This window comes from Megascapheus bottae, unplaced genomic scaffold (assembly GCF_031878675.1).
Source record: "Megascapheus bottae isolate mThoBot1 unplaced genomic scaffold, mThoBot2.hap1 H_2, whole genome shotgun sequence".
Taxonomy (NCBI): Eukaryota; Metazoa; Chordata; class Mammalia; order Rodentia; family Geomyidae; genus Megascapheus; species Megascapheus bottae.
In genome coordinates, this window is record NW_028327859.1 from 675924 (window position 1) to 689943 (window position 14020).

Sequence of the window (14020 nt, forward strand, 5' to 3'; positions counted from 1 at the left end):
ATGACATTATTGAGTCAGAACCCTAAAAGGAACCTCACTTGTGACACTGATAGGAATTCATTGAATAGAAAAGCTACCAATGATAAGAAGGAAGAATTTCTCAAGATATGATAAGCTGCTCTTGCTATTGGAACAGGATCAAGGATTCATGTTTCTTTTACTGGGAAGTCTTAACTTGATTTTTTTAAAAAGAAAATATGTCAGGAATCTCTTAAATATAAGTACTTTTTTCTGTAGTATCCTACATTTTTTCAACGTTGCTCTTTATATAATCTGCATTCATATATCAACTTATTAGATTTATATCCCTGAGATCTGAGTCTATAGCTTTATATCAGGTACATCTTAAAGTTTCACAGGATTTAGAACCAGTGACTCACCCCTGTGATCCTAGCTACTCAGGATACTCAGCATGGGTTTGGGAAGGAAAGTCCATGAGATTGTCAACCAATGAGCCACCAGAATCCCAGAAGTGTATCTGTGGATCCAGTGTCCGAGCTCCACCTTTAGTGAAAAAGCTAAGAGACAGTGCCTAGTCCCTGAATTCAAGCTCCTGTACTGGCACAAACATTTTTCCAAAGATACACCCAATTTGGAATTTCATTGCTAAAGTAAGATAATTTAGGGATAGCTTTTTACATAGATATATTCCTTTATTGCAGTAACAGTGCTGGTTTTATATGGTGGCCAGAGAAATCAATTTAAGGAAAAAAATACCTATAATATGAAAAAACACAGCATTGAAGTTCAGAAAAATGTGCTATCTCATTTAGATTTAATCAGATGGTGTCTCTCTGAGAGTTATCTAAATCTCCTAGGTCAAGCCTAATGTTTATTTTCATCATTAGAGTTGCACTTTCTGAACTAGACCGAAGAATACTTTTTTTTTTTTTATTTCAGGACACTATTCGTAGCATTTTGAGATCTTTGAACTGTTTTAACCCAAACCTTAGAAAAACTGTTAAGGTATTTTTTATCTTCAAAATTCAAAATTAATTACATAAGATTACTTATAACAAAGATAGAGATCTCCCTTCTAGCAATCTGTGTCACAAGTGTTGGTTTGTATGTCTCTCTGTATATTTTTTTAAGGCAACCTAGGTTTGGAAATTCCAAAGTATTTTTATTTTTTAAATAACTTAGTGTTCATAATATTGTTTCTAAATTGAAATACTTTCAGATTAATGGACTTAAGATAAATGGACTTGAAATACAGAAAAGTAACCGCCATTTTTTATATACTTTATTATTTTGTAATGGCTGCTATTTTCTCATGGAACATGGCTGCAATTATATATCATATAACATCATACTCCCTATTTTATTACATCACTTATACATTCAGTCATTCATTCAACAAATATTTATTGAGTACTAAAAATTGTTCAGACATAGTTCTGAATTCTGGAGTTGCAGACAAGTTGAGTAATCAAAGCTAAGGGCCAGTCATGAGCAAGTGCATGCAACATACCCCACATTGAAAGTTCAGTATGGCTGGGATTATATGTCATTTATAGGTATGGAGGTTAGGTCAGTGACACATGGGTGAATAATGAATTATGAACTTACAGATACAATCATATAGAAAAGATGATGAAAGGCTTGCCCAAGATAAAATCAGGTAGCTTGAGAAAGTTCATTGGTTACAATATAAAGAATGGATTAGCCAGACACAAGGTTAGAGACAAGGAAGGTGGTATATGCGATAAAAAAAAGATGGTCTAGACTAGATGGTGGTGGCAGTTGGGATGGAAAGCAAGTAAAAACTGAAGATATATGTATTAGTTATGACATTCTTTCTACCAGTGTTCTTAACGACCTAATGTCTGTTCTTGTTGACAAACTGGTTCTAAATGAAGTTATTGAACAGTGGACAGCAGTTATCCTTCATGTAAAGTCATTGAAGCTAGTCAGACTATACCAACTGACAACCAGGCAAATTAATTTTAATCATAATCATAATTGTAACATGGATACCATATTCTCAGCATTTCCTATAAGTTCCAGTCTTATAGCACTAAGCATTTTACATTGCTTATCTTACTTAATACTCACAGCAGCCTTACCAGTCAATATTATTTTATCTCTATTTTACAGGTAGAAACTAGAGCTGAGAAAGGTTAACTATTTTACCTAAGGTCACACACTAAACCTACTGTAAAAAGCTATTATTGAAGCCTAGTGACTTGTTACTGGCAGAGCTGGGATTAGAACCCAGCTCTGTCTTGCATTATTTTAAAGCTTCTGTTTTTACAGAGATAATTTCTCATAATTCAGTTCATTTTTTAGCCCAGTCTCTATATAAATCTGTATGCATAAGATAAGCTGCAGTTTGAGTGAACACAGTGGAGTATTGTCTACTTGGTTTTTTTCTTTATTTCCAGTTAGGCCAAAACAAGTTTGAAGGGAGGTGGATGGGATCCCATTTTTATGAGGCAGTCAAACAAACATTTTTTCTAATTATGTATTTCCAAGCCAGTAATTTCATTGAAATGCAATGTTTTAAGTGCACTCCTTTACTACAGTAGGCCGTTAATTGTCCACAAAATAGTATTAGCTCTTTCATATCAGCCCAAGTAACAGACTGAAACTTCATACTTAATGAATGTAGTCCTAGAGGTCATTACTTCCTCCAGGGCTACTCCAGGGACCAGAAACAGATGTAAGTTCTAGACTTCTAGCTCCAGGGTTATGTACTATGTCAGTTTACTGTATTGATGGGATTGCCAACTTCTGACACTTTGCCACAGTAACAGTGTCATCTTCAGAAAAGATGTAATAGTCTTTACTCTCAGAGAAAGTAGTAAAAGTAAAGGTAATAGAAGACAAGAAATTAGTATCTCTGACAATATATTCCACAATGAAAAATTGTTTTTGTTTCTGCAACATTGTCTGAACACTTCTACATACCATCAGCTCCTGAGAGATAACCGAGCCGAAAGAGGACACAAGAAAAACTGTTCTGTGAAAACCGCTAGCAGGTAAACCATTCAAAATCACAATTCATTCTCACCATTACATTGTGGGCCAGGTTTTTCCAGTACTAATGAGGTACGTTGTGAATTGTAGTTTGGGTTACTATCGGTTCTAACATGCCACTTTAAATATCTTATGTATTGTTTATCAGAATCTGTTTCAGGAGTGCTAATGATGAATACAAAAGATGCTATTTTATGTAGATTATTTAAAGCTAGTGAAAATTGCAGGATGAGTTTTTAGAAGAAAACATTACTATCTTCCATCATTTTAGAGCTTTTTTAAGATAAAGTCGAATTACCCTTTTCCTCCAAATTTAAATGTTACATGGATCTTATGAGTAATACATATATTGTATTGTAATAACATATGGAGAGAGAGAGAAAGGAATAGTCTTTTAAAAGTGTTTTTACGATTGTTTCTACGTTATGTTACTATCATTTCATCTTGCTTTGTTTTGTTTTGTTGCTCATCCAAATAAAAATCAAGTCTTCAAAATGTGAAGATACAAACTGGAAAATTCTTCACATTAAAAAAGGACCAAGTAAATATGCATTATTTTCACTGCTATGATTATGCATGTAAACATTATTCACCTCTGTGTGACTGTTGGACTTTGACAACATTGAGTTTTCATTTGCCCTCCACCCCGATACATTTATCCTAATTAACATTTCTCCCCTTTAGTACAACTCCTCCTTCTCTTGGTAGTTTTCTTCTGAAACCCACCTTTCCCATCTCTGTTCTGAACTTTGCCCTCATACCTGCTACACTTCTAATGTAAGTCCATAGCTCTTCCTTCTCATCCTGGTGTTGGGGCTGAGACATCTCTTTCCTGCGCCTCTCCACAAATTTCTTTTGAGCTTCTGAGAAGGAAAACAGGATTTGTCTGAAGATGTTTGTTTTTTTTTTTTTTTATCCTTGTTTCACATTGACTGATTTAGCTGAAAACTGAGTTTTAGTTTGAAGTCATTTGGACTCAGGATTTTAATGTCACTATTACAGTGTCTTTAATCTTCAATACTTGTTCTATTATTTAACTGTTGGGGCATCTTATATAATCCTCTAATTTTTAATATATATTTAAATGTGTATATGTAAATTGTCTATCTCCAGAAATTTTAAATCTCCAGAAATATTCCAAGACAATTTATGTGTGCATTTTACCTTTTTCAATATTATAACCTAAATGTTCTTTTAAATATTGTTTAATACTTTTCACTTACAAGATATTTTCAGTGCGTAATTAAACAACAACTAGGGACAGAGAGCTGCATCCCAGCCAATGCCACCTTGTTTGTTTGTTTGTTTATTGGGTTGGTTGGTTGATTAGTTTAGATAGGGTCATACTGTAACCCAGACTGGCCTTAAACTCAAGGTCTCCCTGCCTCAGTTTTGCGAGTATTGACATTACGAGTATAGTACTGTGTCTTAATCTAAAAATTATTCTTGTTTTTTTGGACCCTCTTCTCATATATATTCTTTTTTGTGACTGCTGCGTAAATTTTATTTTCTTCATTCTATAAAACTACTAGGTCTGTTAGGCACTGGGCAATTTGAAGAAGGTAAGATAAATGTAAGGAATGACTCAAGTTTAATTTTTGTTAAGCTTTATTAAATACAAGATGAAAATTCTTCACCTTCCTTATTTATATGCATTACTCTCTATTCCTCTCTTGAAATCCATTTTGTTTCATAGTATTTTTAATATTATCTTGACTTTTCTTAACCCTTTTGGATGACTGCCTGCACTTTCCTTTTTCAACTTACAGAAAAACATAAAGGTTAGGGAAGAGAACTGTAATGCATTAAATCAATAAATTGTAGGATCATTTACTGCCACAATAGACCAAGCAAGTAAGAAAAGATAAATGCACATGTGGTCTGCTGTTAGTGACTCAAAGCTGAGATTTTAAAGTGTGCTACTATAACATGCTCTTAAAGAGGGCATTTCCCACACAGCTCTGAACAAAGAGAGGGCTATGCAGTTATGGCTGTAGTCTCTGGAATATAGAGGATTTCACCCACAGCTCCTTGGGGAAAATTTCCAGGATCTCTGTAGTAGGATTTATGATTTTAGGATGTGCTTGTTGCCCTCTCTTTTCATCTACTTAGGGTCAAAAGGTTTGATAACACTTGAGTACCGTGTACTTTCATTTTTTGATCTGTTACTGAGAAGGAAGAAATGCACTTTATTTTGTTGTCCTCTTGCTTACGTAATAGTTTAAAAAAAAAATCTCCTAAAGTGAAAAACACAATGATAATAGCAACAAAGCAAATAGAAACAAAGCAAATCCCAGCAGTTCACAAGCATGAATGTGGGCATACACATATAAGCACATACATTCTTGTCAGCCTTGCTCCATCAAGATAAAAAGAATATTCCTATTGACATAGAGAACACATATATTGTACCATATAATGGTACAATACTACAATACTCTGCATTTTGCTAAAGATGTTTTTATTTGATCTAATGATCCAAAGGTGTTCAAGGATTTCTTTTACTCTCCCCCATTCTGTCTCATTTGTTGTTTGGAAAAGGAGACTTAATTTACAACAGATACAAAATGATCCTTCATTTTGCAGGTTTGCCAAAAATAAATGAAACTATTAATTACTACATTTTGAACAGCTGTTAATAAATTGAAAGAGGATAACTGTTCATTAGAGTACTGCATAATGACATGGATCAGACTTGTTTAATGTTGCTTTTCCCAGAAATTAAGTAACAAAATTAAATATCAACAGAAGTAAATGATGCTTCATTTTAATTGTGTAAAAATTTCTAGTACTTTATGATTTTGTTTCCAGACTTAAAACTAACATTAGATTTCATGGTTATAAATAAATTTACTTAACCAATCTGGTAGAAAATGACCTCTTAAATTATTTTAACTCATTCTTATGTATGCATGAATGAGCTTATAGAAAAATATTCATATATTCCTTTTAACTAGAATGTATGTATTCCATGTGTTTAATTGGAATACATTAATTATATATATATTCTAATTAAAACATTCAAATAACTTCTAGGTACAGAGATACTTAGAATAATTGGAAACATAACACATATACAACATAAAATGGTTGTTAAGGGATTTAATTAATCCATTTTATACTGTATGACCGAATTATGATATTTTATAAAACCACACTGTCCTCAAATTGCCAGTTCTCAAGCCTCCTGTCCTTTTGGCATCCTGAAAATTCTTCCTTGCCAGGATCTTAAATTAATTACTACAGAGGATTATTTTAAGTTGTGATTATGCTAAATAAATTAGCAACCAGCCAATTTGAGTTTTGACATATTGCTTTCCAGTTTAACACACACACACACACACACACACACACCCCACATAGAAAGCAAAAGGAATTTTCTATGTGGGAATAAGTAATATATCCAGTGTGTGCCAAATACATTTTAAAAAGTCAGCTAGTTCTTAGTGCAACTGATTAGTTAGATCCCCTCTTTCTTTCACAGATGAATCAGGTATTTTAAATTGCTAGATATTTGCACAGCATCTCAACTCTGGGATACAGCTGAATTTGGCCTGTGGTCACACTGTCCCAGAGACCTCCCTAAAGTATGTGTAGTCTAAAGTTAATTTCTTTAAGGACAGGTGTCAGTTTCACAGTTAGCACTCCAAATTGGTCCTGTGATTGAATGGCTATGGACACGAAAGTAACCTTTTACTCCCAGAGATGCTCTCCTAGGAAGCGATTAAGGTCCACCTGCAGGGCCATAACAACAGCTTGTATCACTACTGCGGCTTCGTTATAACTTCATTACTGGGACATTTGGGGATTGGTTAATCCAGGGTGTGTGTGTGTGTGTGTGTGTGTGTGTGTGTGTGTATGTTTGAGTCTGTGTACCAGAATATTTCCTAAAACAATAAGCAGCCTAATTTATTAAGTAAATTACTGTAAAAGTTATTATTGAAATAAGTAAAATAATCCAGGGTGTGTGTGTTGGTGTGTGTGTATGTTTGAGTCTGTGTACCAGAATATTTCCTAAAACAATAAGCAGCCTAATTTATTAAGTAAATTACTGTAAAAGTTATTATTGAAATAAGTAAAATAATCCAGGGTGTGTGTGTTGGTGTGTGTGTATGTTTGAGTCTGTGTACCAGAATATTTCCTAAAACAAATAAGCAGCCTAATTTATTAAGTAACTTACTGTAAAACTTATTATTGAAATAAGTGAAATAATAAACAGCTGCTACTTGACAGTTTGTATCCTTTAATCCCAGAATAAATGTATAATTTGCCACATTGAAAATACTTTCAATTTTAAAATACTATTGAATATGTATAGAATGATACTGCATTAACTCTTAAATATTTAAAACTCTTAATACATATATAAATACACCTGAAGCTATATTAATATGCAAAATATTCAAATATTAAACATTTAACTATCATCCATTTAGCCAATATTCATTGCCTTTTTTTTTGCATTTTTTATTGTAATTAGTAAAAGGGTTACATGATATTTGCCAGATAGAAGGTGCATTAATTCACATACATTGATACCCTTTCACATGTCTTGGTACCCATTTGCCTTTTGATTATAGATCAACTTTAAAAAAGCAAGATAGTGTCCCAGAGAGTTAGAATTTTCTTTAAACTATCAATCATTTTACAACCAATACTTTTCCTTTTACCTTTCCTCTTTATAAGTAAATAATTTTCCTCACTCCTCCTTAGTGATTTTGTTTGTATACCAAGGTATTGTTGGGAATTTACCTTTGTTTAGTTCATAAACTTCTGATCAATTCTAACTCATGCCCAATTATATTACACTGAATTAACATAATTCAACAGATGTTGATATTTAAATGTTTTCTGGCATTCAAATTTTGGACAGCTGTCTTAGAGCTTAGGGAAAAGGCAAACATTTAGAGTTAAATGCTGAACATATGCTTAAATTACTAATTAGGAAGGTGGAATAAAAACTATGCATTATCCTTTCTAAGGACAATAAACCTCAGATAAAGATTTTGTAATATTTTTACAACAGGTTCCAATGAGATACTCGATGACTTAGATTTCATAGATAATTTGGTTGAATTTCTTATTTGAGCACTTACCATTATGAAGTCTATTTCAAAAGACCTGGAAAACTCTATACTACCAATCTTAATAGCCAAAACAATTCTTTTTCTACCTTCATTGTCAAGTGGGTAAAAGCAACTTTTATATATTTCTCATCAACAATGTTATTATACATAAAAATACAAAGATAATATAAACTCAGTGTATGTATCAACTTAAATCGATGTATCCAAGTGTGAACAAATTTATTCAGTCTGGATCCCCACCAACCACAGAGCCCACATTATTTTGAATTAAATTGTCAGTCTATTTCTCTAAAAGATACGACCCTCTGAAAAATAAATTGCAGCAATACAATCACATTTATCTTTTAAATAACAATAATTTCCTTAAAGTATGAATATATATGTATATATATATATGGACAGAGAGAAAGAGAGAGAGGGGGAAGGGTATTTTCTTTTGTTTATGTCCTAAATCACCTTCACTTTACAAGCCCTGCTTCCTGGAATTTCCTTGGAAAATGTTTTTACTTGAAGAAGTCGAGTTGCTTGCCCCTCCTCTGAGGAGTATTGCTGGCTTTCCACATGGTGTCATCTAACACTCCTCCTGTCCCTTGTGTTCTTTGTAATTGCCATTTAGATCTGAAGAACTGATTACACTCAGGTGCCATGTTTTGTTTAGTTTTGTCTGGCAAGATTGTTCCGGAGGTGACATTGTGTACTTTTCTCACTGCCATGCTCTTCCTATGATTTATTAGTCACAGTGATCATTTTTTAAATTGTTGATTGAGGTTGTAAATGTTTGCTGCTAGCTGACTATCATTTTGAGGGTTTTTTCTAATTGTCTACTTATTAGTTGGATTTTTATTAAAATGTTCCCTTTCAACAACTTGAATACTGTATAGTATGGATCATATAGGAAGAATGGAAAAGAAGCTAAATACCTGACTCCCCTTTAGTTTTAGCTTTCAAAGAATCTCTAGCATTTTCCAATAGTCAGTTAGTGTAAGTGATATATGTCAGAACATTAGTTATCACTTTACTTGATGCTGCCGTTTAAACCATTAGCAAAAGACTGTTAGGGTGCTTCTCCAAGGGTTGCTTGTTGCTACCCTTTACTCTCTGATCTACTTACATCATAACCTCAGCTACTCTTGGGTCTTTCTAGCCTAGAGTCTGCCATTACTCCAAGAAGTGCTGATTGCTGTCAGGAAACAGGTTTAGAATCTCATTCTGGGTGTTAGGGGCATTCATGTTTATAGACCTTTACCAGCTAGGATTTAATTCCTTTCCCTTTCCCTTTCCCTTTCCCTTCCCTGAAAAAAAAAAAAATGGTTAGTACTTATAGTTCCAGTTCATATTTTGGACTTCATTGTTTTGGCTTTCTTTCATATTTCAATATATTAAAGCAGTGGGGCTTAGTGACAAATGTAAATAAAAGGTGTATACTTATTTTGTATGTGTATGTGCCAATCCTGGGGCTCGAACTGATGACATGGGTGCTGTCCCTGAGCTTTTTAATCTTTTTTCTCAAGACTAGTTCTAAGCTTTTTAAAAATTTGTGCTAGTGTTCTACCACTTAAGTTACACATTAATTTCTGGAGTTTGGGTAGATGATTTACGGTAAGTCTCACAGACATTCTTATCCAGAATAGCTTCAAACTGTTATCCTCAGATCTCAGCCTCTTGAGTACATAGGATTACAGGCGTGAGCCACTGAGCCTGGCGCACTTCTCTCTATATTTTTTTAAAGTTGTGTTCATTTTTTGTATAGCTGTGAATTGTCTGAAGCATTTATCACTCAAAGCTATAACATCATTAATTTTCCCTTTGTTTCAGTTCTAATTCTGTTTTACTTCTCTCTTTTTGTTTGAGCTCTAATTTTAGCCTGATTCCTCTGGAAATATTAATCTAAATAATTCTTCCTGATTTGTTATAACCCTATGCCCTAATTACTTAATGATCGTTTTGGCCAAATATACTCTCCATGACTCCAATATTTTTAACCATCTTAAAGGATACATCATTCCTATGTAAGGCATTGCTTTTGATGTCTGATGGACTATGATTGTTTTTTTGTTTGGTTGGTTTCTTCTCATATTTATATGACTAAGAGTTGTCTGCATATCCAATATATATTTCTTTTTAAAAAAAACAACAGAATAGTTTTAAAGATGACTAACTTGTATTAGTCATTATGAGACTTTATCCAAGAAATAAAATATATTCAATCAGTAGGTTATTTTTATTATTTTTAGGTAAATTTAAATATTTTCCCAGTGGTAATTTCTTCATCATTCTTTTTTTCTCAATGTCTAATTTATTTCACTGATATAGGAGTTTTTTTCTCTTCAATAATTTGTGCATTGGATCCTTTTTGCTGACCTTTAACCTGTCACTACTCCTTTGGACACCTTATTTTTTTTATTAACACTGATTTTTACATCATATTTCAAATGTCATGTTTAACAAGTATTCAAGAAGGGAATCTATATACAATCACTGGCACATAGACTTTAGAACATAATTAAAATTAAACTGGGGGTTTGTATGTCATAGATACAAATTAGTCTATGTAATAAAACATGTCTATAGAGTATATAGACTATCATAGATTTTTATGTCTATGTAGTCAGGTTTATATCTTCAAGATCATGTCCATAACCTTGGGTACCCAAATATTGAGTCATCGCTCTTATATTGTTTGGATCTAATGTCCACATATAGAGGATACCATGCACCTTTTGTTCCTTTGATCTTGACTTATCTCACTCAACATGATTCGCTCTAGCTTCATTTGCTTCCCAGTGAATGCCATTATTTTCATTATTTTATCTTGTCTGTTGACTTTGTAGAATTCCATTTATATATATATATATATATATATATATATCACATTCATCTGCAGTAGGGCATCTGGGTTATTTCCATCACTTGGCTATTGTAAATAGTGCAGAGATGAACATGACTGAGCAGGTATCCTCATCATATCCTGGGTTATGATGCTCAGGGTAGATGCCCAAGATGGACACCTTGTTTTTATAAAGTTTTTATACTTTGTCTTTTAAACCTTTATTGTTTTTAATGCTCATTTCCATGATACTTACTCATTCTTAGGCTTTTCTAGTTCAGTTTCATTTCTGAAATGATTGTTGTCTAATTGTTTTCTGAATCATCTCTCCCATTAAACCTTTTATCCAGGCACTTAATTTTTCTAATTACTATTTTGTTTTTTTTCTTTTGGTCATATCTTTTATAGACTGTGCTTACATTCATTATGGAATTTAATCTTTTTTTTTCTTCTGGTAATTTTGTATGAGAGTCATTGGAAATGCTTTGCTATTGTTTACTTTTTCAAGTAAAATAGATTTCATGTGCCTTTAGGCAGTAGACTTGAGACAGACTAGTTTTCTTTGTATCTTCATGGCTGAAGAGTTGTGCTGTTGTCTTCACAATTCTATTATATCCTGGCCTGGGGTTGTTTGAGATCTGCTTCTTGTGTTCTCTGCCTCATTTTTAAGTGTCTCTTCTGCTTCCTTTTCTCCTGCAACCTCTGTACTCCATTTTGCTTCTCTAGCTTTTTCCTTACTCTTGGATTTTATACTGGGAAATAGCTCTGGTTCCCTTTTCAACTTTAAAATTGTCTAAAAGGCAACTGAGATCCAACACTCACACCTGCTACATCTTGGACTTGTTAAACACATTTATAAACTGAATCTTTTAGAGCTGAACTTGTTTTCATCTGGACTCCATACTTTCTCTGCACTGTGTATTAGCATTTTAGGGATTTCCTGTATGGGGAGTATCTGATGATTCCTTTGTTTTTCCCACACAGATAATGATATCATGGAATTTCAAAGCTATCAGTAATTTGTACCCAAACCACCTCTTAAGGTAGTAAGGGGGTACCAAGGGAATTAGTTAATTGCCTAGTTATTGGTATCTTAGGGGAGTTGAATTTTGCTGCATGTTATTATATATATTTGAAAACAGCAGTGCCACTACCTCTATAGTCACAGAACATATTTAGAATTTATTAGATTGCCATGACTCCAGGACTTCCACACAGAGTACCTGTGTTTGGAGGAAAGTAAGCTATTAGATTGTTGATTGGTCAGGGCTTCCTTTCTCTGTTGGCAAATTCTTCATATAAGGAAACAGAAAAAATGTTTAAGTAAGTGTCCCAGATCAAATGAAAAGCAAATTACATGGTTTTCACTGTTTTTCAAGTTATATTCTAAGCTCTGTGAAGGTAACTCGTGTATATACACATATAACTTATGGAGATGTGTGCTTGATCCTCAGCATGCCCTTTCCCAGAAAAGTAACTTGACGGCTCTTAAAAACTGTAGGTCCTTCTAAAATAAAAACCTGTTTAGATAGGTTAATTTATGAGCAAAAACTTTGGCAACATTCTGAAGTCATGACTAATTTGATCACTGGTATTCATTTGGCATTTGCTGTCTGAAATTTTTAAATGTAGATTCTTGGAGGTTCTTGTAATGCCAGCTACTTGGGAAACATAGGCAGGAGGATCCCAGATTTGAGGCAGCCTGAACAAAGAAAGGAGAGACCATATCTTGTAAATAAAAACAATACAAACAAAAAAAAAAAACGAATTGAGGTGCTCAAATGGTAGAGCACTTGTCATCCATTCATAAGACCTTGAGTTCAGTCCCTAATGACACAAAAAAGAATTATAGGAGCTATGATGCTTTTCTAAAGAAAGAAATGTATTATATAAATAAGAAATGAAAGGTAGTTTATATTTGAAATTAGTTTTTGTAGGTTATTATTTTCTCTGTGGGCATTTAATAATCAAGAGATCTTTCAAATATATTTAGTAATAGACCTGAAATAATAAAATTATAAAAGTTTGGTTCAAATATCTCAGTGACCAAAACCAATCCTAATTAAAAAACAAACAAACTGGTAGACCCCCAACTTCCAGTTTTTTCAACTAAATTAAATTGAGAGGATGCTGAAAATCTTCACCTCTTGACTATTGAGAATTAATGTTCTTGTACAAATCATAAGCCTCCTGGTATCTAGTATTATGGGGTGTTTTACAGCCTAGTAAAGTTTTGCTAACAACTCTGTAAAAGTTTTATGGTCATAATATTCACCTACCAAAAACTCTTATGAAAGAAGAGGGAAAACATTCATTTCATAAAGTTACAGTGAAATGCAAAAATCACATAGAAATAAAAACACCTGCAGAATTAAGGGGACACATGCATATTTTAAGAGCTATGTCTTCCATTGTCCCTCCCTCCAACCCTACCCATCCCCTCAAGTTATCAGGTTCCATTTTCACATAATATTTGTTAATTATTGGTGGGGTTTTTTCATTTGTTGCTGTTTTGCCAACCCTGGGATTTGAACTCAGTTCTGGTCCTGAGCTAATTATTAAACATTTTTGAGTGAACTTAAGTGTTTGAACAAAAAAATGAAAGAAAGAAACCAAGAAAGCAGGGTTAAGAATAAATAAATGAATGAATGAATGAATGCAAATTTATTTGCCATGTGAGTACTAAAGCAATTATTTTACTGTAGTTTGATATGTTTTAGTTCAATAAAAAGTTCTCATGTGTTTAACATATAACAGGAGCAAGTGTTTGGTTTGGGGAATTAGACAGGGTTCTTGGCCACAAATCATTGTCAATGTATTCTGCCCATAGCCATCTATAATCTGAAAACAACTTGAAGCCATATTGGATGTAAGTACGATGACAGAGATATGCACACATTGATTGATGTGGAAATACACAAAAAGCACTGGGAAGGCTAATGAGATTAAGGAAGTTTAAAGAGAAAACATTAAACTGGAGAGCATGGAATGAGCATGAAAAAGCAAAAAAAAAAAAAGCACATTTTCCAAATTGGAAGAATTAGAAAACACAGAAAGGAAATTTTTTTCAGTAGGTAGAATATTCTATCTAGACTTCCTACATAAATACTTGCTGTAGTATTCATGC

The 14020-nt window shown here is 33.2% G+C and overlaps 1 protein-coding gene across 1 annotated transcript in view; it reads left to right on the forward strand.

Annotated features, from left to right (window-relative positions):
• Window positions 1-14020, forward strand: part of LOC150038949 (G patch domain-containing protein 2) — a 131315-nt gene that overhangs the window by 100152 nt on the left and 17143 nt on the right. The window contains exon 8 of the mRNA XM_090328175.1: window positions 2917-2981. Within this exon, the coding sequence (XP_090184301.1) occupies window positions 2917-2981 (65 nt within the window). The remainder of the gene's footprint in view (window positions 1-2916; window positions 2982-14020) is intronic.